We start from the raw sequence: 27710 nt of genomic DNA on the forward strand, positions 1-27710 counted from the left end.
TGACATTGCATGAGATAATGAATCTGATGCTCTAACAGATTGACTTATGATCATCTGCACCATTCAATGTGCATGCAACCTTGACCTCACATCTCTAACTCTTTCCTTTACTCCCCCACAGGACCATCGACAGCCCCCATCCCCACTGTCCAGGAGGAAGAGCCTGAGCTTCCAGATTCCTCAGAGGAAGCTGCAACCTCTGAGGGCGCTGCGTCAGCAGAATTAAGCACCCCCAGCACCAGCGCAGACACTCACACCTCGGTGGGACCTTCGGGACATAGAGTAGAGTTGTCACCTGGTGTATCACAGCTCACAAGTGAGCATCAGCAGATGGTGGAGACAGGGACAGCAGTGGAGAGTCCTCATCGGTGGGCGCAGGACACTCAAAGCTCGGCTCCGCTGCATGTCGACCCTGTGCCTCCAGGTCCATCAAGAAGGAGAGCGGTGCTGGAACTCTAGGAATAGGTGCAGGAGTCTCTGGCAGGTTTTGTCTCTAGGGTCGCTACGAGTGTGGAGCGAGTGGAGGAGTCCATCGCTAACATGAGCAGAGCCTTTGTGGAAGCGTTGGCACATGAACGCATCACCACAGAAAGGATGGCAACCTCCGTGGAAAGGATGGCTACCTCCATGGTAAGGCTGGCTACCGTAGAGGAGAGGATGGCTACAGTAGAGGAGAGGATGGCTATGTCCATGGAGGGGCTTAGTCGCCAGGGTATGGAAAACATGGTAATTGTTCAGAATAGACTGACACCTCTTGAGGAGCGATGGTCAGCTATTGAGCAAACAAATCAGACCTTCATGCAAGTCCTCGGGAGTAGGACTTCCAGTACAGAAACGGGTCCTCATGGCCCCCCTGCAGTGCAGCAAGGTGCTGTCAAGCCACTTGCTAGCTCTGAAGTGGGGCTGACCCATGAGAGGGATGTTGGTGGCAGACAACAAGTAAGTGGGGGCTCCTCTCCAAGCGCTCACACGACCATGCCACTGCAAAGCCCTCGGTCAGAGCCCCACCAGAGTCCCCACCCAACTGAGATCGGCGTCTCAACCCCTGCACAGCTGCAGGAGCAACAGACTGTTGCCGAGCCCTCACAGGTTTGCAACCCCAGAGGACGCCCGCCAAAGGTGTCGTGACAGGAGCAGCAAGAAAGTGAGCAAGGGGCCTCCACATCTGCTGACACCACAGGGGAAGCACTACGTAGGAGCGCGCGTAAGAGGAAGATACTGCACAAGTAGTCACAAGGGTAGTCACTTGGGTGTAATGTTATGTTTCATTTTGAAAAGCCATCAGTTGGTTATTGTCTTTAAAAATTCTGATGGCAAACTGTTGCAGTTGTGGCATGTGTCATTTCGCTAATGGGACTTCCACATTGAGGGCTTAGGATGACTTGCAATTGTCAGTATGGTGGTCAGAGTGATAGGAATCCGCAGGTTCTTGGCCATTGTCGATGGTCTGATAAGAAGGTGTGAGGCAAAAGTGTTTGATTGTGCAGGCTAAGCAAATCTGGCCAAGATGCGTGCGTGCCTTGCATCTCGGGCAGCAATGTGCTCGCATGCTGCTGCTGCTGGTTGATGCGCCTCTGCAAGCTGTTCGTTGTTGCTCTCCGCCTCCTCCTCCTCCTCATCTGAGGAGGCTATGTGATGAGCCACTTGTTCCTCAGGCATCTGCAAGCCATGATGTTGTGCCATGTTGTGAAGTGCACAGCAAACCACAACCATTCTGGAGACCCTGGCTGCTGAGTACTGCAGGGCTTCACCTGATCTATCAAGGCATCTGAAGCGCATCTTCAGCAAGCCGATGGTTTGCTCGATTATGGATCTGGTGGAAATGTGGCTGGAGTTGTAGCGCTCCTCTGCTTTGGATGGGCTCCTCAACGGCGTCATTAGCCACGTCCTCAGGGGATAGCCCTTGTCTCCAAGTAGCCATCCGCAAAGTTGGTCTGGGTGACTGAAGAGCGGAGGCACACTAGACTATTGCAGGATGAAGGAGTCATGGCAGCTGCCAGGGTACTTGGCACAAACATGCAAAATTTCCTTCTTGTGGTCACACACCAGCTGTACATTGAGGGAGTGGAAGCCCTTGCGGTTGACAAAAATACCTGGATTGTGATGGGGTGCCCTAAGGGCCACATGTGTGCAATCAACGACGCCCTGCACCCTTGGAAAGCCTGCCAGATTGTCGAACCCAACCGCACGTGCAGTTACACTTGCTTGATCCTTGGAGAAATTGATGTAATTGTGTGCGATGGCAAAGAGGGCATCGGTTACCTGCGTGATGCAAGTGTGTGCGGCCACCTGGGAGATGCCGCTGATGTCTGCTGCTGATCCCTGAAATGAGCCTGAAGCAAAAAAGTTGAGTGCGGTGGTGACTTTGACGGCCACTGGTGAGGGGTGTCCACCTGCTCCTCTGGGCTCCAGGTCTTGCTGCAGCATTGCGCAGATGTCACCCACTACCTCTCGCGAAAGTCGGAGCCTCCTTTGGCACTGCTGCTCAGTCATGTTGAGGTAGCTGATCCTCAGTCTGTAGACCCTGTTTTGGGGGTATCTCCTGTGCCGACATGCTTCCATGCGCTGGCGCCTTCTGGCCTGTGCAGCTTCAGTTGGGTGAGCAGCAGCTTGGAGCTCCTGCTGTTGGTGCTGCTGTTGGTCAGGGTTCTGCTGCTGCCGCGGCTGGTCTTAACTGAATCTGATGTCCAGGAGGAAAGGAAATAAATAGTTCCAATTCTTCTGGTATATACCTCAGTTGAGGAAGCGCTCATTCAAGATGGGGAGAGGGGTTTCCCAGGAGGTCACACTGGAGATGGGTGTCAGGCTCCAAACTTCCACAACACTGAGTATGCCTGCTAAAAGTTCCCCAGACCTGAGACAACAAAGTTCTGCCACCTGCAAATGATGATTGGTGAAAACTCCTTTTTAATGGTGGAGCTGCAGCTGTTAGGAAGCAATCCACTTGTGATGCCGCCAGGATTCACTGGCGTGTTCCAGAGGAGGCATGCAGCATGTGGGAAAAGTGGGAAAATCAGAAAGGCCTCTCAAAATGGGATTATAGAGGCAATTAAGTGGTTGTTAAGGGCCTTAAGGGCCTATCCCGCCTCTTGGAGGCGGGTTGGAAACGGGGTCAGAAAACTCGCATGTGGGAAAATTGCTCGGAGGCGGGATGGAGGTGGGATCAGGCCCGCCCGCCCGCCATTTTTTGCGATTTTACCACCTGACACGCCTCCAATCCCGCCTCCTCGGGCCTGGCAAAATCAAGCCCATTGTGTGCAAATGTGATTCAGTCCCCCTTTTAAACTCATTATTGTTATAGAACACTTAAATTTTATATTATTATTTATAGTTAAATAACAAAACTGATGGCAATTGGGATAAGATGTGAGTTTTTTGATATATTGTAGATATTTTAGCAACATAACACCGCAATGAAAAATGGAAACACAAAGCCATTTCAACTGATTACTTCCAGCTATAAAACTATTAACGTATTTCTTAGTCGAAGGCTTTGCCATGACTGTTTAATAGAAAAGAATAAGTGAACGTGTTTCAGCTGGTGATGCAATGTAATAAAATGCCTTCATTTATGAGGTGACCATCAGTGACCCATAACTTTATGACTCATCAGTGGGTCTCATTCTAATGGAGATATTTCTTGTGTCAGATTGGCTCAGTTGCTAACACTCTCGTCTCTGGGTCAAAAGTATGTGGATTTGAACTGCTTACCAGAGTTTCACACAATTTGAAGGACACCGAAGGGTATGGCTGAAGAGGGAGAACTAGCGATTCAAATGCATAATTCTTTGAAAGTGGGATTACAGGTAGATAAAACCATTAAAAAAAAAAGGGGAACGGCATTTTGGGTTTTATAAATAATGGCACAGAGTAAAGAGGTAGTGATACATTTGTACAAATCATTGGTTAGGCTACAGCCTGTGTGTCGTTTTGGGTGCTCCATTGTAGAAAGGTCTTTAAAACCATAGAGCGTACAGAGTACATTCACCAGGATGGTGATGATGGGAAACTGTAGTTATGATATTTAAATGACTGAGACTAGCAGCACTGGATGCAAAAGGTGCCTTTTGGTCTTTGGCCTCCGGCATTGCTATGAGCAGTGCACTGTGACAAACCATTCATAACATTTACAAATAACAGCTGTGGCGTACAAGTGGCAGAAAAACGCAAACAAAAATAAAAGCATGTTTATATTTTATATAATTTAAACCATTAAGTAAAAGTTCCGAGCCAACGTTGTTGTATGAGATGTTTGTTGAGGTCTGATATTTGCACCAGAGCCGGAGGATGATGCTGATGCGGTGCTTTGGTGCTGACCTTTGACACTGTGGCTGGAGTCAGTCGATAAGCCAGAGCTGGACCGTGATGAATGACCGTCTGTTTAAATGCGGGTCACTGGAGATTCACCCGCCTGGTGCACTGAGGCGTCAACGACAGCTTCAGCAAGAACTATAAATCCACCGTGGGAGGTGGGGGGAGGGCCAGGGGGAGAGAGGAAAAAAAATAACTTGTGTAATGTTTTGGGAGAGAAAAGGGAAGAATAAGCAAATGAAATACTTGCATCTTAAGCAAATACTGAAAATCGAACAAAAAGCAAAAAATGTCTAGCACTGGGGAATAAGGTGTCTTAGGGAGAAAGGAAGGAAGTAAGTTACTTCTATCTTAAGCAGGCTTAGTCAAATTAGGAAAAATGGCATTTTACAACTATATATATTTTTATTCGTTCATGGGATGTGGGCGTTGCTGGCAAGGCCAGCATTTATTGCCCATCCCTAGTTGCCTTTGAGAAGGTGGTGGTGAGCCGCCACCTTTGAACCGCTGCAGTCCGTGTGGTGAAGGTGCTCCCACAGTGCTGTTAGGGAGGGAGTTCCAGGATTTTGACCCAGTGACGATGAAGGATTGGTGATAGACTTCTCAGTCAGGATGGTGTGTGACTTGGAGAGGAACTTGGAGGTGGTGGTGTCCCCATGCGCCTGCTGCCCTTGTCCTTCTAGGTGATAGAGTTTGTGGGTTTGGGAGGTGCTGTCGAAGAAGCCTTGGCGAGTTGCTGCACTGCAGCTTGTAGATGGTACACACTGCAGCCACGGTATGCCGGTGGTGGAGGGTATGAGTGTTTAAGGTGGTGGATGGGTTGCCAATCATGCGGGCTGCTTTGTCCTGGATGGTGACGAGCTTCTTGAGTGCTGTTGGAGCTGCACTCATCCAGGCCAGTGGAGAGTATTCCATCACACTCCTTACTTGTGCCTTGCAGATGGTGGAAAAGCTTTGGGGAGTCAGGAGGTGAGACACTCGCCGCAGAATACCTAGCCTCTGACCTGCTCTTGTTGCCACAGTATTTATGTGGCTGGTCCAGTTAAGTTTCTGGTCAATGGTGACCCCCAGGATGTTGATGGTGGGGGATTCGGCGATGGTAATGTCATTGAATGTCAAGGGGTGGCGGCTAGACTCTCGCTTGTTAGAGATAGTCATTGCCTGGCACTTCTGTGAGGTCTGTATCTCTCAGTACCAGTAAACTAAATCATAGTTTTGCCTTGTCAGTCATGTGATGTATTGAGGTGTTACAGCAATAGGCAAACCTCTGCCATTGTTAGTCTGCAACGGGACTACGGTAATCCCCAAAAAGCACACTCCAGGTCCCGAACCACCCATGAGCAATGCCATGGGAGATCTACTATTACCTATTTAACACTGATGGCCATGTGTTCAGAGGAACACAATGGTTTCTGTTGGGACCATGGAAATGTCAGCTGTGAAGTGCAACCAGTCAGGATTGAATCATTTTGATTATAATGTTAGACATGATAACATGATATCCTAGAATGTTTCTTCACTTACTTCAGTAGGTGAAAGGCAAAATTTCACAGCACAATATCTTCTTGAAAGTTTCACTTGTGGTTATTCATTTTCCTCAGGAGATTAACAAAACTAATGAGCGTTCAGGACAGTATAACTTGCGCCTTGTCTGTTGGAAAGAACTGGCTCAATGGGACAAAATGCCTGATCTCATCCCATACCTTCTTACGTTCTTATCATTAGGCATTGACTGCTGACTTCACTTACAAAGACCACAAAGATGGGTGGTGTGCGGAACTTAAATGTTACATTTGTTCAATAAGACACTATTAGAAATTCAGATTTGCCGTAGATCCTTCTTAGGTTCAATGGCATCAGTCGCTCCTGTTAGCAGTCTGAGTGTCCTACTTTTCTGGAAGTTAACTAGAGCTGCCCTATATCTAATTCCATGATAGTGTAACCCAAGGATGTAACAGTAACATCCCCATGTGGATTGAATATTTGTGTTTTTCGCATGTGAGCTTCTTGAACTTCTCTGAAGGCAAACTGTGCAAACATTTGGTAAGACAAGGCTTGATGTAAATTATTAAGCTGCTTCATTTCATGGCATGTGAACATACAGAGCAACAGTTATGACTGGATTCATTTATTTCAATCAATACCACCTGTCTTCATGTTAATATTACAAAATAATAAACTTGCTACACGTCCCCACATCAGTGGGTCATCTTACTTAACTTTAGTAGAATAACAACTCTGCATTCTGTTGTTCTGCCGAGGGAAGACCCTTCTCTCCTTGCACTCTCCTGTCTTTTTCCTTCAGTCTAACTCTAGTGTCAGTCTTTAATCAAATTAAATGCTTAATTTAATCCATCAGCCTAACTGAGTTCAAATGAGTAGTGTTGTCACAGCAGCAATAAGCGTGAATGCTAACTCGAATTTTAAAATATCTTTCATTCTCTCCAGCATGCTCCTTTTAAACCCTATCCTATTTCTTCCAGCATTTGATAACTAAGTTTAGTTCAATTATAGCATTTTAAGAAACATTACAGCAATGTCCCCTTGTCTTAGTCTGAAATTCCAAAATGTAACAAACACATTCTTCTAAGTTTGATGCTAAAGCACGTTGTTGAGGCACTGGGTGCCAAAAGTGGAAAGTATTCAATTTTTCATCATTGATATCCCTCAGCTTGAGCAAAAAAAATCCACTAAAGAGATTTAAAAATAAACATAAGATGTGTATAGACTAAGAATAATTCGAGTTGTTCCGGACAAAATATTTACCAATTACTGTCAGTTTGATTAATAGTTGGGAATTCATGTTGTTTATCTTTCAGGCCAGACTGGTCTGTGGTTGAAGGTAGGGTTGCCAACTGTGGTTGAATGTATTCCTGGAGCCTTCATCATATATACGCCCATCCTCACGGCACACCGCCTTCCCACGCCAATTGGAAAGTGAAAAAACTCTTCATTACCCAATTGGACGATGCTTGACTGTCAGCCAAACAACCGTTTTTCCATCTGCAATATAACTAATAAACAGAAGAGTTCAAAGAAAATGGAAAAAAATAAAGTTTTTTTAATGCCCCAATGATTTTTCTCCCGGGTTGCTGGCAGCAGTGTCCTGGAGATTAATCTTCAATTCCTGGAGACTCCAGGCAATTCCTGGAGGGTTGGCAACCCTACTTGAAGGAGACACAACTTGGATCAAAAGCTCTGTGAGGTGGCGGCAAAGTCATCCTAAGGTGGCAGGAATGACGTATGAGGAGAGATTGGGTCGATTGGGCTTGTACTCGCTGGAGTTTAGAAGAATGAGAGGTGATCTCATTGAAACTTATAAAATTCTAACAGGACTGGACAGACTAGATGCAGGAAGGATGTTCCCGATGGTCGGGGAGTCCAGAACCAGGGGACACAGTGTAAGGATAAAGGGTAGGCCATTTAGGACAGAAATGAGGAGGAATTTCTTCACCCAGAGAGTGGTGAACCTGTGGAACTCTCTACCACAGAAGGCGGTGGAGGCCAGTTCATTAAATATATTCAAAAAGGAGTTGGATATATTTTTAAGGCCAAAGGGATCAAGGGGTATGGGGAGAAAGCAGGGACCGGGTACTGAATTTGGATGATCAGCCATGATCGCATTGAATGGCAGAGCAGGCTCGAGGGGCCGAATGGCCTACTCCTGCTCCTATCTTCTATGTTTCTATGTGCCATATGTCAGTGCTGCATAGTACAATCCCAAAATGGTTGCTTTTAAAAGCCAGTGATCTCTCTTTAATCCCCATAACTATTGTGTGCAGTTTTGGTCGCCTTATCTGAGGAAGGATGTTCTTGCCATGGAAGGAGTGCAGTGAAGATTCACCAGGCTGATACCTGGGATGGCAGGAATGACGTATGAGGAGAGATTGGGACGATTGGGCTTGTACTCGCTGGAGTTTAGAAGAATGAGAGGCGATCTCATTGAAACTTATAAAATTCTAACAGGACTAGACAGACTAGATGTGGGAAGGATGTTCCCGATGGTGGGGCGAGTCCAGAACCAGGGGTCACAGTCTAAGGATAAGGGGTAAGCCATTTAGGACAGAGATGAGGAGGAATTTCTTCACCCAGAGAGTGGTGAACCTGTGGAATTCTCTACCAAAGAAGGCAGTTGAGGTCAATTCATTAAATATATTCAAGAAGGAGTTGGATATATTTCTTAAGGCTAAAGGGATCAAGGGATATGGAGAGAAGGCAGGAACAGGGTACTGAGTGTGGATGATCAGCCATGATCGCATTGAATGGCGGAGCAGGCTCGAGGGGCCGAATGGCCTACTCCTGCTCCTATCTTCTATATTTCTATGTAAACTAGGCATGTGATAAAATCCAGTCGCAGCATTATTTTAAAACCGTTTATCTTTCTATGCCTTGCATTCACATTGCTGTGCTGGGCGAATGGTGGAAGTGTTAAGGTCACCTCTGCGAGAAGACTATGCCTGAAAGTACCCAGAAATATCTCATTTTGAATACTTTAAAATGTTAACGTTTGATGATCTAATCACCAGCGGGCCAATTTCCCATGGTGCTGCCACCAGCCTCTTTAGATTCTGCCCAAGTCGGGTCGTGATCCAATTTCTAGGGCACTGACTGTGACAGTCTCAGAGAGATGAATTATCACCAATAGACATTTATCCAGACGACTTGAGTGATTCAGCTTTTTGAGCTTTGTGTTAAATCAGCTCCCCGATACATCAGACTGAATAAATTCCCCCAGTCTATTCCCTGATCAACAGACACAATTTCAGCAAAAGTATTTAAACAAAAGTAATTGATTTTTTAGCGGGATTAGGGATGGCCAAATCCCTTGATAACAGTTGTCCTGGTGACAAAACACTCTCTTCCAAGAGGGTCCTGATGGTGAGATTGATGGTTTAAAAGGAGGCTTTAATAGTGATACTGTATCTTTAAAAAAAGTTTCAACGGTGAGAGTCCCTCTTTAAAAGGGCTCGTGATGGTGAGACTCCCTGTTTAAGGAACACCCGATGATGGGCTCCCTTTTTCAAAAGGGTCCCGACGGTGAGAATTCCTCTTACAAAGTAGTGCTGAAGAACATTCCCTCTTTTAGGTCTCTAATGTGGTGATGTGTTGATTCTTTGGTTGCTTCTTTTCAGTGTGGTGAAGTTCCGTCGCACGGGTGAAAGCGCGAGGTCAGAAGATGACACATGTTCTGGAGAGCATGAGATTGAAATAGAAGGAGTGCGGTCTGAACTAGAGCCAGTTGAACTGGAGGATGGAGGCACCGTCCCCAAAGATTTTGCAAATCCTACAGATGGTAGAGTATATATTGTTACTAAAGTGAGGCTTATACCAACATGAAAATGTGTGCAATACATAGAATGGAAACATGTGCAATATCGCTTATATGCTACAAATAGCCAACGACTTTTCATAATAGGCCAGAAATTTGGGTCGGAGGCTTCCCGCGGGTGCAAGCCCCCGACCTGCACTTACCTAGCGCGCCGGCCGTTGTGCTGTGGGCCCGCGTGGGATTCCGATCCTGGGCCTCCTCCAGCTGCCGGTGTGCAGTGCTTGCGTATCCCAGGGGCGCAGTTAGTTCGAAGCATCCCCTGGGAAGACCTGTCAAATCTATGAATAGAAATCGGCCCCAAAACGTAACTAAAACTTCAAATAAATTTTTTTAAAACATCACATTTTTAAAATAATGATAAATTACATAAAATAGCTATTTTAAACAATAATTTACATTTTTGAAAAAATTTAATTACAGTTTTTAACGGGGCTAAAAATAAACTTACCTTTCTTTAAAGTATTTAAAAATAATAAACCTGTGGAAAAAATGTTTTAATTTTACTTAATTCACCACTTACCTTGTTAAAAGCAGGCCTTGCGACTGCTTTTTAAAAGCGTAGCTGCTGGAGACTCACCCTCCCGGAGAAACCTGTAAAAAAAAAGGAAGTGCCAGGCGTACGCGCTGTCTCTCCGGCGCACGTGTTCGACCTGTGAACCCCTTCTTTCAAGGGAACAGAAGTTCCGGTTTCCCGTGCATGCACAGTGCATGCACGAAACCGGCACTTTCGTTGGCCCTACGCATGAGTACCCAGCGCGTACTCACCCATGGGGACCGAATTTCTGGCCCAATGTGTTGTTTGCACTTTACATTAAAAGTAGATGGCCTAATGATAAAGGAATTGCCTGGTACAAACTATATTGACTAGAAAATCCCAGCTTCAATTTTGCTGTTGGCCTGGCTGATCTCAGCCAACATGGATATCCCAACCACCACTGGCCTCAGCTCCATTGCGAAGGAAGAATAAAATCAACTGCAGTACTCACTCCTGATCAGTATGTAGGAAATGTGTGGACGCTGTTCAAGACAGGGTTGGGTTCAGCTATGATGCATTACACGATAGAATAGCCTGCTGATAATTAGGCTCAAACCTGAAGAATGGACACTTGGATGGGGTACCAGAGGGCAGGCAGTGTCTGTGGAGCTGTACCTCAACAGAGGCATCACTTCAAGAATGAAAGGGCGAAGACTGGCTGGAATCAAAATCAGTCATCCCATGGAAGGAGAGATGAAGGGAGAATGAAAATTAAAATGAGAAACAGGAGACAAACAATTTGGAAAAGAAAATTGCGAAGTTTTCAACACTCCCTGTTTTTTTTTAGATGTGTTCATGGTGGAGGATGCTGTGGAGGCCATTGGATTTGGGAAGTTTCAGTGGAAGCTCTCAGTCCTTACTGGACTGGCATGGGTAAGTAACATCCATTTGCTATTTCTTTTCTGCAAAGCCTCAGTTGTATAGTTCATACACTTAGAGGACGGTCGTAGTTGTTGCAAAGTGATGCTGGGGACACAGGAAAGGAGACGAAGAAGGATTGTGATGGGTGTACAAAATTAAGAAGTCTTAAGATTAGAAGTGGTTCCCTCATAAAGAAGAAAAAATGTTTCATTAACTCCCAGCTAAAGTAGATAATGATGTGTCAATTAACACCTTTTAAAAACAGCTGGATGAATACTGAATTTAGGACTGAAGTGAGGAGGAATTTCTTCACCCAGAGAGTGGTGAACCTGTGGAATTCTCTGCCACAGAGGGCGGTGGAGGCCAGTTCATTAAATATATTCAAAAAAGAGTTGGATATATTTCTTAAGGCTAAAGGGATCAAGGGATATGGGGAGAAGGCAGGGACAGGGTACTGAATTTGGATGATCAGCCATGATCTCATTGAATGGCGGAGCAGGCTCGAAGGGCCGAATGGCCTACTCCTGCTCCTATCTTCTATGTTTCTATACCAGGTTAAGAATGGGATTGAGGGTTATAACATTAAGGATAGACAGAAATGAACAGATTGCTCCTGAGTGTCTCGGACCATGAAAATATCTGGCCAAGGAAGGCGAGACTGTATGATGTGGGTTGTATGGTTAGATGTGTATTCTAGGGTTTCACTTGATTTATCTTTGGGAGATAGGAGAAACATTGCAAGACTTTTCCTCAGATGATTAAATGGCGAGGATCGAGCCCATTATAGAGCAGATTCGACATAGTCCATGGAAGGAAGAGGCTTGATGGGCAAATTGACCCTTTCCCTTTCCAAGCTTTCTTACTTCCTTTTTATATTGGCTGCCTGTTCCAAGTATTGTGTTACATGTCCTGAGTGCGTTTATTCTTTTTAGATGGCGGATGCCATGGAGATGATGATCCTCAGTATTCTGGCGCCTCAGCTGCACTGTGAGTGGAGATTGCAAAGCTGGCAGGTTGCCCTCCTAACCTCGGTATGATTACATCATTGAAATGTATATGAGTCGCACCACTGCTCAGTGAATGGTCTCATTAGTCACTGACCACAAACTGATAAATTGTACTAAAGTTGAATTTTGATCCTTTTTCTCTCGTCCCTGTTCTCCTGCCCCTTCCTCTTCCACTGCAGGTGGTGTTCATTGGAATGATGTCCAGCTCATCACTATGGGGAAACATATCGGACCAGTATGGCAGAAAGACAGTGAGTATCAGCCACGCCTGTTGTTTTCTCCTCTTGTCTCCTGAAAATGCTGACTCTTGCTGGGGTACAGTTTATGGCCATCGGCATCACTCTGGTACCTCACCCAAGGGACCATTCCTCACGTGGGAGCCTATACAGTGAGAGTCTAGGACTATTTGCCCATGAAGAATTTGCCCATGTAGACTGTCCTCACCTGACATTCACATATGTGTACTTTTCAGCAAGGGTCACTGGCCATCAATTTAGTGCATGACTGATTTTCCCCATCCTAGTCCAGGGAGATTAAGGTGACGTGCAGCATCCCAACACCATCCTGAGTGAGATAGCTAACTCAGCACAGATTGAATATCAAACCTGGGACCTTCCCAATCTGTAAGCTTAGTATCACACCACATGATGCATTTACCCACTAAACCATTGGGGTAACTCGCGTTGCGTTTTTTTTAACAGATGTGCAGAATTGCGTCAGACATTTTTTTATTTTAAGGATAAAGTCAAAGAATAAGCCAAACCAGGCCCGGTTAGGCTCAAGTAAAAGAACAGAATATAAATTATTTGATGATGGGAGGTATTCACAATTCAACATCATCTTTGTGGCTCCATGGAGACCCAACCTTTTTAGTCTGACAGGTCACTGACAAGAGGCTAAGCTGATGTCAAGTATGGAAATATGGACCCCAAACAAGTTGTCCTGTAGGACTCAAGGAAGATAACCATCTGCTGTGCTTGTAGATGTTGACCAGACATAAAGACATCAGTATCAGCTGTACACTTTGTAGACTGGAAATGATGGGTCTCCATGGAACTGAATAAATTATGCCAGGTAGTTTCTGCGCTGTACATTCTATGTAATTCTTTGTAATTGTCCACAGCAACAAGAATTCCTTCTGTGTGAGGTAGCAATTTACATGTACATCCTTCTTAATCTAATAAACTCTATTTGCTGCTTATGGTGTAGCCTCCTCACAGATTAGGTGACCAAATACCTCCTTTATGCCCACAATTGTGACCCTGACCAGCTTGTGGCTCAGCACTTGAAGATGTCTTTCCATCTTTGGTCTCCTACATTGTTCAAACCAACCTCAACACAAACTTCAGGAACAATGGCCGGGAATTATGCCTACCTGGTCGGGTCCAGTGCGGGCGGTGGCCATGGCGGGTCGCGACCTCGCTGCTGGCTCCATCCTGCTGCTGAAAACGAACTTAACTTAATGGGGCCTATTAAGCCCGCCCAGTGTGTTACCCGGCCCAATGAGACGGAGCAGGTCTGGTGACGTCATTCATGACACGTTTTCAGCCGGGATCTTTAAAGGGGCCATGGCCACATTACATTTGAAGTTTAATCTAACATCGTGCTGTCAGTGCACTACAGCATTGGAGGGCTCCAAACACTGACAATGACTGCACAGAGGTGCAGAGCTGCACCCATGTTCTCCAATGACTCCCTACATTTGCTTACGGAGGGAGTCAGAGCACGCAGGGAGGTCCGCTTGGTCCTCTTTCCTTTCCGATGGGCGGAAGAGACCTCCCCAGGAGACCATGACAGCCTGGTTGCAGAGTGCAGAGGAGGTCACAAGCAGGGATGTGGTCAGGAGGACCTGGGTGCAGTGCCACAAATGGTACAATGATCTCAGTAGATCAGGAAACATTAGTACAAAGCTACAATCAACCTCTTCCTGCTGTGCCTCTCATCACCTCCCCATCACTCTGCCTTCCCTACATCCTTACTCAGACCAACTTACCTTGCACCCCCACCCATCCCTCTCTCTCTATCTACATTATCACATCCCCATCTCACTAGCCACCCCTCACACTCACCCTCATCCTAGTGCAATCATACCAACTAAAAACACACAAGGGTAGCCACTTGGGTGTTTTATCCAATGTTTATGTAAAGTTTCTGTTAATGTGCTGTCAAACATCAAAATCTTTATTTTCAACACATTTGTCTTGGACAAATTTCTGTGCACATTTGGAAGTGTCTTAGTGAGTTGCAGTGAATGGTGAGACATAACGGTACCCCCCGCAATGGGGATGAGTGTGAAAGGAATAGCTTGGCCATTGTAGGGATGCTTTATGTTGTTGGTGTGGGGTGGTGCCAACCTGGCGCATCATGTGGCAGCTAGGGTGTACAGCGTAAAGTTAACTAAATCTGGCCATCATGAGGCCATTCCTGGCCTCCCGGGCAGCAATGTTGTCGGGTGCTGATGCCCTGTGTGCTGTGCAGCACCAGGTGATTGTGGAGAATGTTGGTGTTGTTGTTGGTGCTGCTGGTGTTGGGGCTCATTGTGGTCCGATTCTGAGTACCAAGGTGCGACAGTATAAACGGCACCCATGTTGATGGAATAGATGGCAGGTGAAGTACAGATGACAGAAGCATTCTGTCAATGGTGAGAGATGTTATTCCAATGAGGTGACACTGGATGGAGACTTTGCTGGAAAGACTTGCAGCCTGCAGAATCTGTGCTGGGAATGGACTGAGCAACAGCTTCAACCCGGAGGAAAGTGAATGCTGAGTCTTTGAGTATATTCAAGGCTGAGATCGATAGATTTTTGGACTCTAGGGGAATTAAGGGATATGGAGATCGAGCGGGAAAGTGGAGTTGAGGTCGATGATCAGCAATGATCTTATTGAATGGCGGAGCAGGCTCGAGGGGCCGTATGGTCGACTCCTGCTCTTACTTCTTATGTTCTTATGTTCTTATTTGATGTTGTCAAGTAATCAGCTGAAGCAATGGCCACAGAACTCCTGTCTCAGGTTGACAGACGTGGTTCCTGAGCTGCGTGAATCCCGTGGCCATGCAGGGAAATTTAAAAAGTGAAAAAAGGCTCTTAAGTGCCTGTAATCTACCTGATAATCATCTCAATTGGGTCGCCCACCACTGCCGGTCGGGTCGGCTCCGTGATGACAGACGTGCCTGTGGGAAAGGTGCGCGGGAGCGCGATGATGGCGGGTTCCCGACCCACTGTCAAAAATAACAATTTTTCCCACCCGACCCGCCACCGATTTCGCCCACTAGCACCCCGGAAAATTCAGCCCAATATCTTGTCTTGCGGTGCGATTCAAACTATACCAGGCATCCATTGTCTGTAAATCCGGTGCTGATGTTGAGTGTCTCACACAATGGCTCAGTTTTGAATTCACCATGTAGGGGATGATAGGTGTGAACCTGTTTCTTACTATTCCGCAGCATATTGCTGGAGTGTTTAATGTCCTGAAGTACCAATATTCTATGTTCTCCTTGTAATTCAGAAGGGTCTAAGCCACAGAGTGTGCTGCATCTGCTGACTGAATGCCATCAACTGTTGAAGTAAGTTAGGTTTAAATGAAGTACGCACTTTGGCCAATTAGACCTCATCCTTCCAGCATACCACTCCGCCAGCAAAGGGGACTTCAGTTTATCATCTCATCTGAAGTATGGCATCCAACAATGTAGCACTTCCTTGGTACTGCACAGTAGTGTAAGCCCAGCTTATGCCCTCAATTCATAGAAACATAGAAACATAGAAGTTAGGAGCAGGAGTAGGCCATTCGGCCCCTCGAGCCTGCTCCGCCATTCAATGCGATCGTGGCTGATCATCCAAACTCAGTACCCTGTCCCTGCCTTCTCCCCATATCCCTTGATCCCTTCAGCCTTAAGAAATATATCTAACTCCTTCTTGAATATATTTAATGAATTGGCCTCAACTGCCTTCTGTGGTAGAGAATTCCACAGGTTCACCACTCTCTGGGTGAAGAAATCCCTCCTCATCTCTGTCCTAAATGGCTTACCCCTTATCCTTAGACTGTGACCCCTGGTTCTGGACTCCCCCGCCATCGGGAACATCCTTCCTGCATCTAGTCTGTCTAGTCCTGTTAGAACCTTATAAGTTTCAATGAGATCCCCTCTCATTCTTCTAAACTCCAGCGAGTATAAGCCCAATCGACCCAATCTCTCCTCATACGTCCTGGTGTGGGGTTAGAACTCTCAACCTTTTGACCCAGAGGTGCGCTGACATTAAACCTCTGGTCACTGCTAGAGTCCAGGATTGACCACCTATGTTTCTATGTGTTAATTCCAGGGTCTGAAAGTTAGCGTACTCTGGACTCTGTACTATGGAATACTGAGTGCCTTCTCACCAATCTACAGCTGGATACTTGTGCTCAGAGGCTTGGTAGGCTTTGGGATTGGAGGCGTTCCACAATCGTGAGTGCACCACATTTAAGTTTAAGAGAACTTAAAGTGCTCCGTTCTAAATGAATGAATAAATAATTATTTCTAGTCTTGGTTGCTCCACACAGGGTAACATTATACGCAGAATTCCTTCCAATGAAGTCGAGAGCAAAGTGTATCTTACTAATAGAGGTGAGTGGGGCATGATCACTGTGTTGGGATGTGTGCTATCTTATAGTGTTTTTTTGTGGGAGGGACAGAGTGATCTCCTGGAAGAATTTCGATCGCCTAGATGGGTCGGAGAGGAATTTCCCAGATTTTTTTCTCCCAAATTGGCCATTGGGTCTTTATCTGGTTTTTCGCCTCTCCCGGGAGATCACATGGGTTCAGGTGGATGCAGAGTGATAGAAGATTTGAGGTTAGGATCAGATCAGCCATGATCTTATTGAATGGTGGAGCAGGCTCGAGGGGCCGATTGGCCTACTCCTGCTCCTATTTCTTATGTTCTTATGTTCTTATGGACATTGAATTTTTCTTTGTGTTGACCAAGGTGAGGGCGTCACTGCTGGGAAATTCTAATTTTTCCACCGGGTGTCAATAGCAAGTGTTCCAAGGTCAGGTATAGCACAAGTTAGATGCAGGATAATGTTCTGTCCACTATGTTCCATCAATCGCTCCCAAATCAGGTAATGCATGGGTTAGATGTAGGGTACAGCTTCTTTCACACTATCCTTTCAAGCTCTCCAAGGTAAGATATTGCATGGGTTAGATAGAAAGTAAAGATCCCTTTACACTAGCCCTCCTAATTCAAGTGCAGCGTAGGTAAGATGCAAAATAGAACTCCCCCTCTTCGCTAAGCTGAAGCTAAACATTCACCCCACAAGGACCATGGAGGAAATGCGAATTGTGAATAATTGCCCAAGGCCTTTCCAGTGCATCTCCTAAAGCCCAATTATTGATCGGCATTATCACCTACCTGCCTCTGGGCTGAGAAGTAGTACATGACACAGAAACACCCAAGGACAGAAAAGGAAGAAAAATACAATCTATCAGCACTTAGTACTGAGCTTGCTGCTTTTCTCAGCATCTGTGGATCGTGCTTAATTGGAGGTCTCTTCATTTTCAGGTGTTCTGGGCCTTTGGGACAGTATTTGAGGTGCTGCTGGCAGTGGTGGTGATGCCCACATTAGGCTGGCGCTGGTTGCTCATTCTTTCTGCAGTGCCTCTTATGATTTTCGCCATCTTGTGTTTTGTAGGTATTTCCACTCAATGTAAAAATTGAATAGAACATGCTAGGAATGTATGAATTTAAGGGGGGGGGGGGCAATAATCAATTCATTTGGCACACCTAATGGTGGCAAGACCAGGATGTTATGAGTCCTCGCACAATGAGGCTGGAATTTGAACTGTCAGGGGTAAATTGAGCAGAGGCTGGGCTCTTTCCCGTGAAAAGGAAGAGAAAATCAAGAGGCAGTGATCCGAGGTATGCCTAGCACACCTGGCAGCAATTGTTTACAGGGGCGTTGGTAGAGCCCGAGTGGCAGGTCCTCTGCCCATACGTTGGTAATTGATAGAGAACGGGGGGCGGGGGGGGGGGGGGGGGGGGGAAGAAAAAAAAATCATGTTATAATGTGAGAGGGGGATAATTAATGACTGTACCAGTAGCTCACTGGACTCCTAACTAGAGTGGACCCATATTCAAATTCTCCTGTCAACCCTCTGTCGCCTTCATTGAACAAATGTCAACAATTCTCCGCCTGGTTACCTCAAATAAATCATTGACAGAGGAAATGTTCAAATAGCAAGGCTCAAACTACCAGACACCACAGAATATCATGGATCCTTCATTAAGGCTAAAGGGATCAAGGGATATGGGGAGAAGGCAGGGACAGGGTACTGAATTTGGATGATCAGCCATGATTGCATTGAATGGCGGAGCAGGCTCGAGGGGCCGAATGGCCTATTCCTGCTCCTATCTTCTATGTTTCTATGTTTCTATGTTTAAGCCTATTACTTTGTAATGGAGCTGAATGGAAATGGATTTGATCTATTGGAATTCTGTACAGCGAAGTAATTGGGAAAGGATTCAGTCAACTGAAATTCTGTATATTGGGGAGTTGGATCACACAGTCTTAATATGGTTTGATAATAGACCAATTTATTTTTAACCAAATTGTATTTGTAAAGTCACCTGATCAGATAGCAGGGAAGGCTTAACCGACCCTTGCCCCAACACCACTATGCAGCAAAATTAAGTTTATCAGATGGTCCTTATCTCTCTCTTATAGTGGCTTCCAGAAAGTGCGCGTTATGACGTATTGTCTGGGAACCAAGAAAAAGCCCTCGCCACATTAAAGCGCATTGCTACAGAAAATGGAGCTCCAATGCCACTTGGAAAATTGATAGTTGCCAGACAGGTAAGGGTTAACTTATTTTTTTATTAAAATAATATTTCTGTTAGAATTTAGAACAAGAATTTTTAGCAACAGGAAAAGGGCATTAGATTCAACAAGAACATCCTTTTCGATTAATCTCCACCACATCCCATATCTACCTCTTCATCATTGTCTTTAATCCATTCTTTCTTCAGATATGCATCTAGTTGCCTCTTGAGCCCATTCACGCTGTTTGCTTCAACCGCCTATGTTCATAATTCCTCCCACGTCTATTAGGAAAGAAAATGATAATGGTTGATCCGGGTAATGTTACGCTCCAGTGCTGCACTAGTGCACTGTTTAACCCTATAGTTTCTTGCCAAGTGCGTTTCACAGTTTCAGCTTGGCCATTATGGGGCAATTACTCCATGGGGGACCAAGGTGGACAGAAGGAAACATCCAAGAGCTGATTAACCTGCAACACTGTTGTGCACGATATGGAAGTCAGCTCACAACCAGAAACGGCGGTCACTTCATGAGAATGTTGCCAGCCTGCCTTCTCAGCCAGGAAGTGTACTTGGCTTGTGGTGAGGAAGGGGGAAAAGACCTAAGAAATAGGAAGAAAAAACTAACAGAAAATAAAGAACACGTCTTCATGGCGTAATAGGTAAAATGTACCGCCCAATGTGATACCAACCATTACAGGCCTGGAAGATCCTGAATTCAATCCTGATGGGTTGGCTGGTGTTTGCTGAGCACCTGTGAGGCAGTATGATTGACCTCCTTGTCCTCAGTCAAGGATGAGGTGATGTCAATCAGGGTTCCTTCTCCTGATCGCTTATCCAGTGACTCCTGCTGGAAATTACGCACATGTAGATGTCGTGAAAGGTCAGGATTGGACTTTGCTGCGATATTCTTCGTGGTCAACTAGCTTGTCAACACTCACTGCCCAAGCCACACGTGATGAACAGCCATTTGATTAAGGATCCCAAATGGTTGAAGGGCTCGTGTGCAGTACTGGAAAGTAACAGTGCTCTGTAATGCTGCTCTGTAGATTGTTATTAAAGGGCTTAAATATGCATATTTGTTAAAAATGTACTGCCCCGTTATCTTTTAGAAATTTTAGTTATGTTAATGTCCAATTTGAATTACATGGGGGCAGAAACAGTGGATAGTAAGTGATATATAGCAGCAACCTGCTGTCAATTGGCGATCTTGCAATTTGCATCATCTGGGAAGCAGACACCAGGCACAGCTCTTTCCCTCCCCCCGCCACAATAAGCTCATAAGGTGCATTAGCAGAAGCTTGGAAATGACTTAGCTGAATGGTTGAGCTTCTTCCCCAGCCCCTGCCTTCTACCCATCCCCTGACCGAGGGGCAAGAGAGGGAGAAAATAAATGGGTTGGCACTGCATTTAAAAAATATATATATTATTATTATTTAAGGAATGAATAGATTCCATCGCTCCCTAATCTTGATTATAGTTGCAGTGATTTGCTGGTTGGTTGTGAAATAAATGAAACTTTTCCCTCAGCCTGCATTGAACTAAACCCGGCAAATGTTTGTTTGAGACAGGAGGATCGTGGCCGTATCCAGGACCTCTTCACACCACAGTTTCGAAAGACCACCATCCTTTTATGGTTCATTTGGTAAGCCTATTTTTTAATATCAAATTAATGCAATTCAATATGTATTTTTTTTAATGAATTTTACTGTCTGAGTTACCTTTGGAAACTTCAGCTGTATTAACAGCCAATTGACAGGGGAAAAAGTTCTTTATCACTCAGATCATCCTCTCATTAAACCAGGAGTCTCTGGGATTGAGGAATGAAGCTGTGCCACACATGGCCAGTGTAGAAATGTGCAGGATTTGTCACGGGATGTCAGGCCATACCAAAGCACTTGGAATCAGCCATCCTTTTCATGCCCATTCTTCCTGGCTTTGGATCAGGAGGAAGAGGTGGAGATTCTTAGCAGCCTGCCAGATTGGCTACGATATTTGATCACTAGCTAGCATAGGCCTTTTGAACGCTGAACTTTCCATGGAAGATAAGAAAAGCCAAGCTTTCTCGAGTATTCCCATTCGTACACCAACTTCTCCAACCACAGAGGGCGGTGGAGGCCAGTTCATTAAATATATTCAAGAAAGAGTTGGATATATTTCTTGAGGCTAAAGGGATCAAGGGATATGGGGAGAAGGCAGGGACAGGGTACTGAATTTGGATGATCAGCCATGATCTCATTGAATGGCGGAGCAGGCTCGAAGGGCCGAATGGCCTACTCCTGCTCCTATCTTCTATGTTTCTATGAAGAATGAGCATGAATAATAAGCCAAGGAGCTGAACTGAAGCAAGCTCAGTACCATTTCAGAATAGAAGTGGGCGGGAAGCACCATGTTCAATCGTTCTCAACACTTACTAACTCAGTTCCCTCTGTGCTGGAGTTAACACACCGCTTTTCCAGCCATTGTTTGAGTATCTACAGTAATTGGTTTGTTGCTAGTTATTCAGATGGAGAGTCAACTCATTTGTAAAATGAAAGACTTGCATTTCTGTAGCGCCTTTCATGACCACCAGACGTCCCAAAGCACTTTACAGCCAATGAAGTACTTTTTGAAATGTAGTCACTGTTGTAATGTGAGAAACGTGGCAGCCAACGTGTGCACAGCAAGCTCCCACAAATAGCAATGTGATAATGACCAGATAATCTGTTTTTAGTGATGGTGGTTGAGGGATAACTATTGGCCCAGGACACCGCCCCTGCCCTTCTTCGAAATAGTGCCGCGGGATCTTTTACGTCCACCTGAGAGAGCAGACGGGGGGCCTCGGTTTAACGTCGCGTCCGAAAGACGGAACCTCTGACAGTGCAGCACTCCCCTACTGGAGTGTCAGCCTAGATTTTTGTGCTCAAGTCTCTGGAGTGGGACTTGAACCCACAACCTTCGGACTCAGAGGCGTGAGTGCTACCCACTGAGCCACTGGCTGACATATGTTACAAAATCTGCTGTTAGTAAAGTAAAACAATCACTCCCTTATCCCATTCCACTGTCAACCAAAAACTTTATCGGAAATGTGTCCATTTAAATGGGACTGCACAGAACCAAAAGAGGTCATTTCAGTCTATTTGCCTGTGCCAAGGTTTGAAAAATAACCCACGGTGCTCTATCTCTCATACCCCTCAATCTTAAGGAGAATTTCTCATGTCGCTGACTTCCCCTGTGACATAGTTCAATTCTTTTATTGATTTATTGCGTGCTCAGTTTGACATTTCTTGGCTTTTTGTATCAGATGACAAAATATTTACTTTCTTCCCTGACAGCCCCCTTTATTATCTTCACTGTATTGTTCTTCAGCTATATAAAGAAATAACACATCTGTTGAGTTTTCAAAGGATCATGGGGAAATATAGAACATTTCAGCAAGCTGATTAAAAATGCACAAAATTGGGAATGTTTTCCTTGCAGTAGAAATTGAAAGTGCAAAAGAATATATCAGCTAGATAAATATAGTTCAATCCTGTTACCTGGAATAATCGTAGCTAATGTTAATCTAGGTGACATCTCTGGATAGGGTTCATAATGTGGAGGAGGGGAGGTTACATTGCTGAGTGATTGTGAATAGTAATGCAATGGCCTCTGCTTCTGTTTCCAGGTTTTCCAATGCTTTCTCCTATTATGGACTGGTTCTATTAACCACAGAGCTTTTCCAGGCAGGCGATGTGTGTAGCAGTAAGTACATCTCCCTATTTTACCAGTGTGATGATGGGGGAGGAAAGGGCAAATCTTGTTGATCCACATTGACTGGTTCTGAAAGCTGCTCTAATGGACTAACAGGTAAAATGAGTCAATACTAAAGAAACCACTCTCCCTAGATAATGATACAGATCTTAAGCTTAACTCCAATAACATGGAACCAAAGTCATTCCTCCAGGCAGAGTACTTTTTGAAGTGAGTCATTATCTGCATCTGTTGCTCATCCATTCCCAATGGGCTGCTCCACTGTTGTATCCTGTGGGAATCTCAGCTGAGGTACTAACGTTACCCATTAAAGTCACGACACCATATAGTGGAATAATCCATGAGAATGGACAATGCCACTTTTGTGATGAATTTTTAAAGGGTTTTGTTACCAGGAACAGCCTGAAAACTCATCTGAAGTGCTGTTGCATTTCCCTTTAACAATCTGATGTTAGCCTTTTAGTTAAGTTTTATATAGACAAACACATTGTAGCTTATAATCTGATAGGCAGCGTTTCTCTCAGCTCTTGGCCCCAGCCTTTCTCTCTGTTATTACCTTTTTTGTCTTTGTTTTAATGATACTTCTCTTTGCTGTTGCTCCTTTGAAATTGCCTCTCTTCCTCTCGACGCCAAACTAAGCATTTAATTTATTCATTCATGGGATGTGGGCGTCGCTGGCAAGGCCAGCATTTATTGCCCATCCCAAATTGCCCTGGAGAAGGTGGTGGTGAGCCGCCTTCTTGAATACAACTGAGTGGCTTGCTAGGCCATTTCAGAGGGGCAGTTAAGGGTCAACCACATTGCTGTGGGTCTGGAGTCACATGTAGGCCAGACCGGGTAAGGACAGCAGATTTCCTTCCCTAAAGGACATTAGTGAACCAGATGGGTTTTTATGACAACCCAGTAGTTTCATGGTCCCCATTACTGATACTAGTTTTTTGATTCCAGATTTATTTAATCAAATTTAAATTCCACAGCTGCTGTGGTTTGAACTCATGTCTCCAGATCATTAGTCGAGGCCTCTGGATTACTAGATTACTAGTCCAGTAACATTACCACTATGCTACCATACCCCTAGTTATATGTATTCTTTCTTCTCCCTGCATCTCCTCTGTGTTGCTATCAAGACTCATTGCACCATTTCCTATTCTAAGTCAGTCTTCTCAGGACCTCAAATGTGTGGAACTCCTTACTTCCCTCAGTCTTACTTTCCTCCTTCCATTTACAGGCTTTTGAATCTCAGCCATGGTATCACCAAACCATTTCTTCTTGATTTACCTTGTCTGCACACCTCCTGCATTTTAGGGCTTGGCTCTACACTTAAGTTCTATCATAAAAAGAAACCCAAGTCACCAAATCAAACCATTGCATATTTCTCCTGTTGTTCACTTACAAATCCAGAGGGAGGATTGCTCTCGTTGCAATGTGGAGCAAAATCAGGAACGCATTACTTTTGAATACCGCATGTCAGTCTCTTCAGGAGAGAAAGGCGGAGAGAAAATTGGCAAGAAAAAATAAATGAGTGCATGAATAATATTTACTTGGCATGGGTACGTGGGCTGAAGATAATTTTACTGAAGTTTTTTTTAGTGTCGACAGGTGGGAAGAAACCTGAGGGAAGGTGTTCCCTGGAATGTAAGTACCTGAATGCCACCGATTACACGGACCTCCTGTGGACCACATTGTCAGAGTTTCCAGGTAAGTACGTGGGAGGTGTTCTATTCTACATTCATGCTGTGGAGCACTGAAGGGATTTGTTATCAGTGGGTGGTGGGAGCGGGAAGAAAATTGAGTCAAAACTCCAGGATATTAGTGTAATATAATTTTTATCATCCAATATTGAATAATTGCAGAAACAAGATTTGGCATTCCCGTGGTTCTATTAGCATAGGCACCATTTTTATTTACATACAATAATTGTCTTATAAATCTTTGCATAGTCCTATAAACTTACATCCTACATGGTGTGTAACACTAGGAATACTCAAAAAAGTGGAGACGACCATTCCTGATGGCTGTTAGTAACTATACTTACCTTTATTGTGTAGTCTCTGTTTTATAGGCAAACGCAGCAGCCGATTTGCACACTGCAATGTCCCACAAACAGCAATTAGATGAATGGTTAGTTAATCTGTTGGTGGTGTTCTGACCAATATTTATCCCTCAAACCACCATCACTAAGAAACAGATGATCTCGTCATTCATCACATTGCTGTTACATACGAACATATCAAGAATGACGGACAGATAAAGAATCTCGGGTCCATCGAGCCTGTCCCACACAATTGTGATACTTTGTGTATCACAACATACACACTCCACCCCACCCGAAACCATGTGATCTCCTGGGAAAGGCAAAAGAACAGATAAAAAACCCAGGCCAATTTGGGGGGGAAAATCTGGGAAATTACTCTCCGACCCATCTAGGCGATCGAAACTAGTCCAGGAGATCATTCTGGCTCTGAATTCCCTGCAGTACCTACCTTCTGTAAGAGGTGATCTCCACCCCAGCTAGAAACAGGTCCAGCTCTCGCTTGAAGGAATTCAGCAAGTCCGCGTCCACCACACGAGACGGCAGCCTGTTCCAGAGGCCCACTATTCTCTGAGAAAAGACCCACCTCCTGACATCTAACCTAGGTCGAGCCTTACACAACTTAAATTTGTGACCCCTGGTCCTGCCTAACCTATTTAATTGAAACAAACTGTCAGCTGGAACACAATCTAGTCCCTTCCTTATCTTATAAACCTTGATTAGATCACCTATAAGTCTACGCTTCTCTAAAGTGTATAGAGTCCCAGCTCTTTTAGCCTATATTGATAATTCAGATGCTTTAGGCTGGGAATTAGTCTAGTGGCCCTCCTCTACACCCTTTCCAAAGCCTCAATATCACCCACCATGTGAGGAGACCAAAACTGGACCCAGTATTCCAAGTGTGGCCTGACTAAGGTCTTGTACAAGGACAAAGCAGTATGCCTCGTCTTGTACTCAATTGTCCTATGGATACACCCCAACACCCTATTTGCTCTAGCTATCATTTCACGGCATTGCTCATGTACCTTTAACGATGTATGCACTAGAATGCCCAAATCTCTTTCTATCTTCACCTTTAATGCTTTTCCCTGAATGTGTATGAATGTTGAGCATTTGCCCTGCCCACATGCATAACACTGCACTTATCTAAGTTATACGTTTGTGGGACCTTGCTGTGCATAAATTGGCTACCACATTTCCTACAGTACAACAGTGCTACACTTCAAAAATACTTAATTGTTGGTAAAGCTCTTTGGGATGTCCTGAGGTCATGAAAGGCACTATATAAATGCAAGTTTTTTCATTTGGAGTTGGTTGAACGATGAATATTAGCCAGAAGAACTCTATTATTTTTTGAGAAAGTGCCAGTGTAATCTGAATAGGGAGACTGAGCCTTGGTTTAATGTCTCATCTGAAAGAAGGCACAGCCAACAATGCAGCACCCCCTCCAATACTACACTGAAGTGTTAGCCTAGATTTATGTCCCCTGTACCTGTACTCATATTCCGGAGTGGGACTTGAACCCTCGATCTCTGGATTTAGAGTTGAGAACACTGCCAGTGAGCTAACCAGACACACCAAAGTTCTTCATCCCGATCCACTCTCTAATGATCCTTGCTGGACTAACACTGGGTGAGGACATGACTGGACTCAGCTGTGATACCCCCACGGTTAAACAGCTTGTTGAGTTCACGGTCACAAAAAAATAAAGAAGGAGCGATAATTTTTAAAAATATCACGGAGAAGCAGCTCATGCCTCCTAGGTGAAGGTCCATGTCACAACATCTGGGTTCATCATTCACGTAGGCGTGTTGATTTTCCTGCAGGTGTTTTAGTGACCCTATGGATTATTGACCGGATTGGGCGCAAGAAGACGATGGCTGTGTCTTTCTTTATCTTTTCATTTTTCGCTCTGCTGCTGTTTGCATGTGTTGGGAGGTAAGATTCATATCTCTTCTTACCTTTCTCTGTCTGTTTTATCAATACTAACAGATCTCCCATGGTATTGCTAACAGTAAACCACATAATATATAGTTTTACCAGGGCAGAGGTATTATACCATGTAACTCACAATCTGTTATTCCAATTACCCCGAGGTCTGCTCTGAATATGCCCATCCTAAGGTCAGTTAGAGGCTCATTGACTCCTCTCCATGGTCAGAAAAAGCAACAGAAAATGATTGGCTTTCTTGCTCTTTTTTAACGATTGTTTTGCGCCTGTAACTTTATTATTTGAAGAGTGATGGATTGGCCCTCCAGCACCTGGAGTGGAGTTTTTGAGATTTACATCTGTTCACCCATTGCTGTAATGCAAGGCATAAGTAGCAAAAAAAACTTCAAATATTTTTTTCCCCTGAATTTTAAGCCATTAGGTAAAGAATCGAAGTCTTACTTTGAATGACATTTTTGGGGTTGCTGGTGGGGACTGATGTTGGAGCCAGGATCAAGGTCGGGTTCAGACCGTGGCAAATGGCCGCCAGTTCAGAGATTGGTCACTGGCGACTCGACAGTGGGAATACGTCCCTGAACAGTTATATATAAAAAACATTGAATTGCGCTTTTGCGGGGGGAAATATCTTTTAAGGTGATGGATAGCACCCCATCCACCACCTTAGACATTCACTCCCTCCACCACCGGCGTACTGTGGCTGCAGTGTGTACCATCTACAAGATGCACTGCAGCAACTCGCCAAGGCTTCTTCGGCAGCACCTCCCAAACCCGCGACCTCTACTGCCTAGAAGGACAAGAGCAGCAGCCGCACGGGAACACCACCACCTCCAAGTTCCCCTCCAAGTCACACTCCATCCTGACTTGGAATTATATCGCCGATCCTTCATTGTCACTGGGTCAAAATCATGGAACTCCCTCCCTAACAGCACTGTGGGAGTACCTTCAGCACACGGACTGCAGCAGTTCAAGAAGGAGGTTCACCACCACCTTCTCAAGGGCAATTAGGGATGGGCAATAAATGCTGGCCTTGCCAGTGCCACCCACATCCCAGGAACAAATTTTTAAAAAATCACGTAAATAATTGAGAAAAAGAAGACGTTATTGTTAGATCCGTGTATCTTGATGTTGTGTGTCCTTCAATAATTAGACAAGAGACTGCAGGGAACAA

The 27710-nt window shown here is 44.9% G+C and overlaps 1 protein-coding gene across 2 annotated transcripts in view; it reads left to right on the forward strand.

Moving 5' to 3' along the window:
- The window catches only part of LOC147103613 (synaptic vesicle 2-related protein), a 51304-nt gene that overhangs the window by 12147 nt on the left and 11447 nt on the right, over nucleotides 1-27710 (forward strand). For both annotated transcript variants that reach the window (XM_085961345.1, XM_085961344.1), the window contains exons 2-13: nucleotides 9444-9604; nucleotides 10963-11048; nucleotides 11969-12067; nucleotides 12223-12294; nucleotides 16357-16481; nucleotides 16577-16640; nucleotides 17575-17700; nucleotides 18737-18865; nucleotides 20400-20473; nucleotides 22475-22551; nucleotides 24151-24258; nucleotides 26419-26530. In XM_085961345.1, coding sequence (XP_085817471.1) covers nucleotides 9444-9604; nucleotides 10963-11048; nucleotides 11969-12067; nucleotides 12223-12294; nucleotides 16357-16481; nucleotides 16577-16640; nucleotides 17575-17700; nucleotides 18737-18865; nucleotides 20400-20473; nucleotides 22475-22551; nucleotides 24151-24258; nucleotides 26419-26530 — 1233 coding nt within the window. The remainder of the gene's footprint in view (nucleotides 1-9443; nucleotides 9605-10962; nucleotides 11049-11968; nucleotides 12068-12222; nucleotides 12295-16356; nucleotides 16482-16576; nucleotides 16641-17574; nucleotides 17701-18736; nucleotides 18866-20399; nucleotides 20474-22474; nucleotides 22552-24150; nucleotides 24259-26418; nucleotides 26531-27710) is intronic.

This window comes from Somniosus microcephalus, chromosome 19 (genome assembly GCF_052327205.1).
Source record: "Somniosus microcephalus isolate GS21.2 chromosome 19, FLI_Smic_1.0, whole genome shotgun sequence".
NCBI classification, from domain to species: domain Eukaryota; kingdom Metazoa; phylum Chordata; class Chondrichthyes; order Squaliformes; family Somniosidae; genus Somniosus; species Somniosus microcephalus.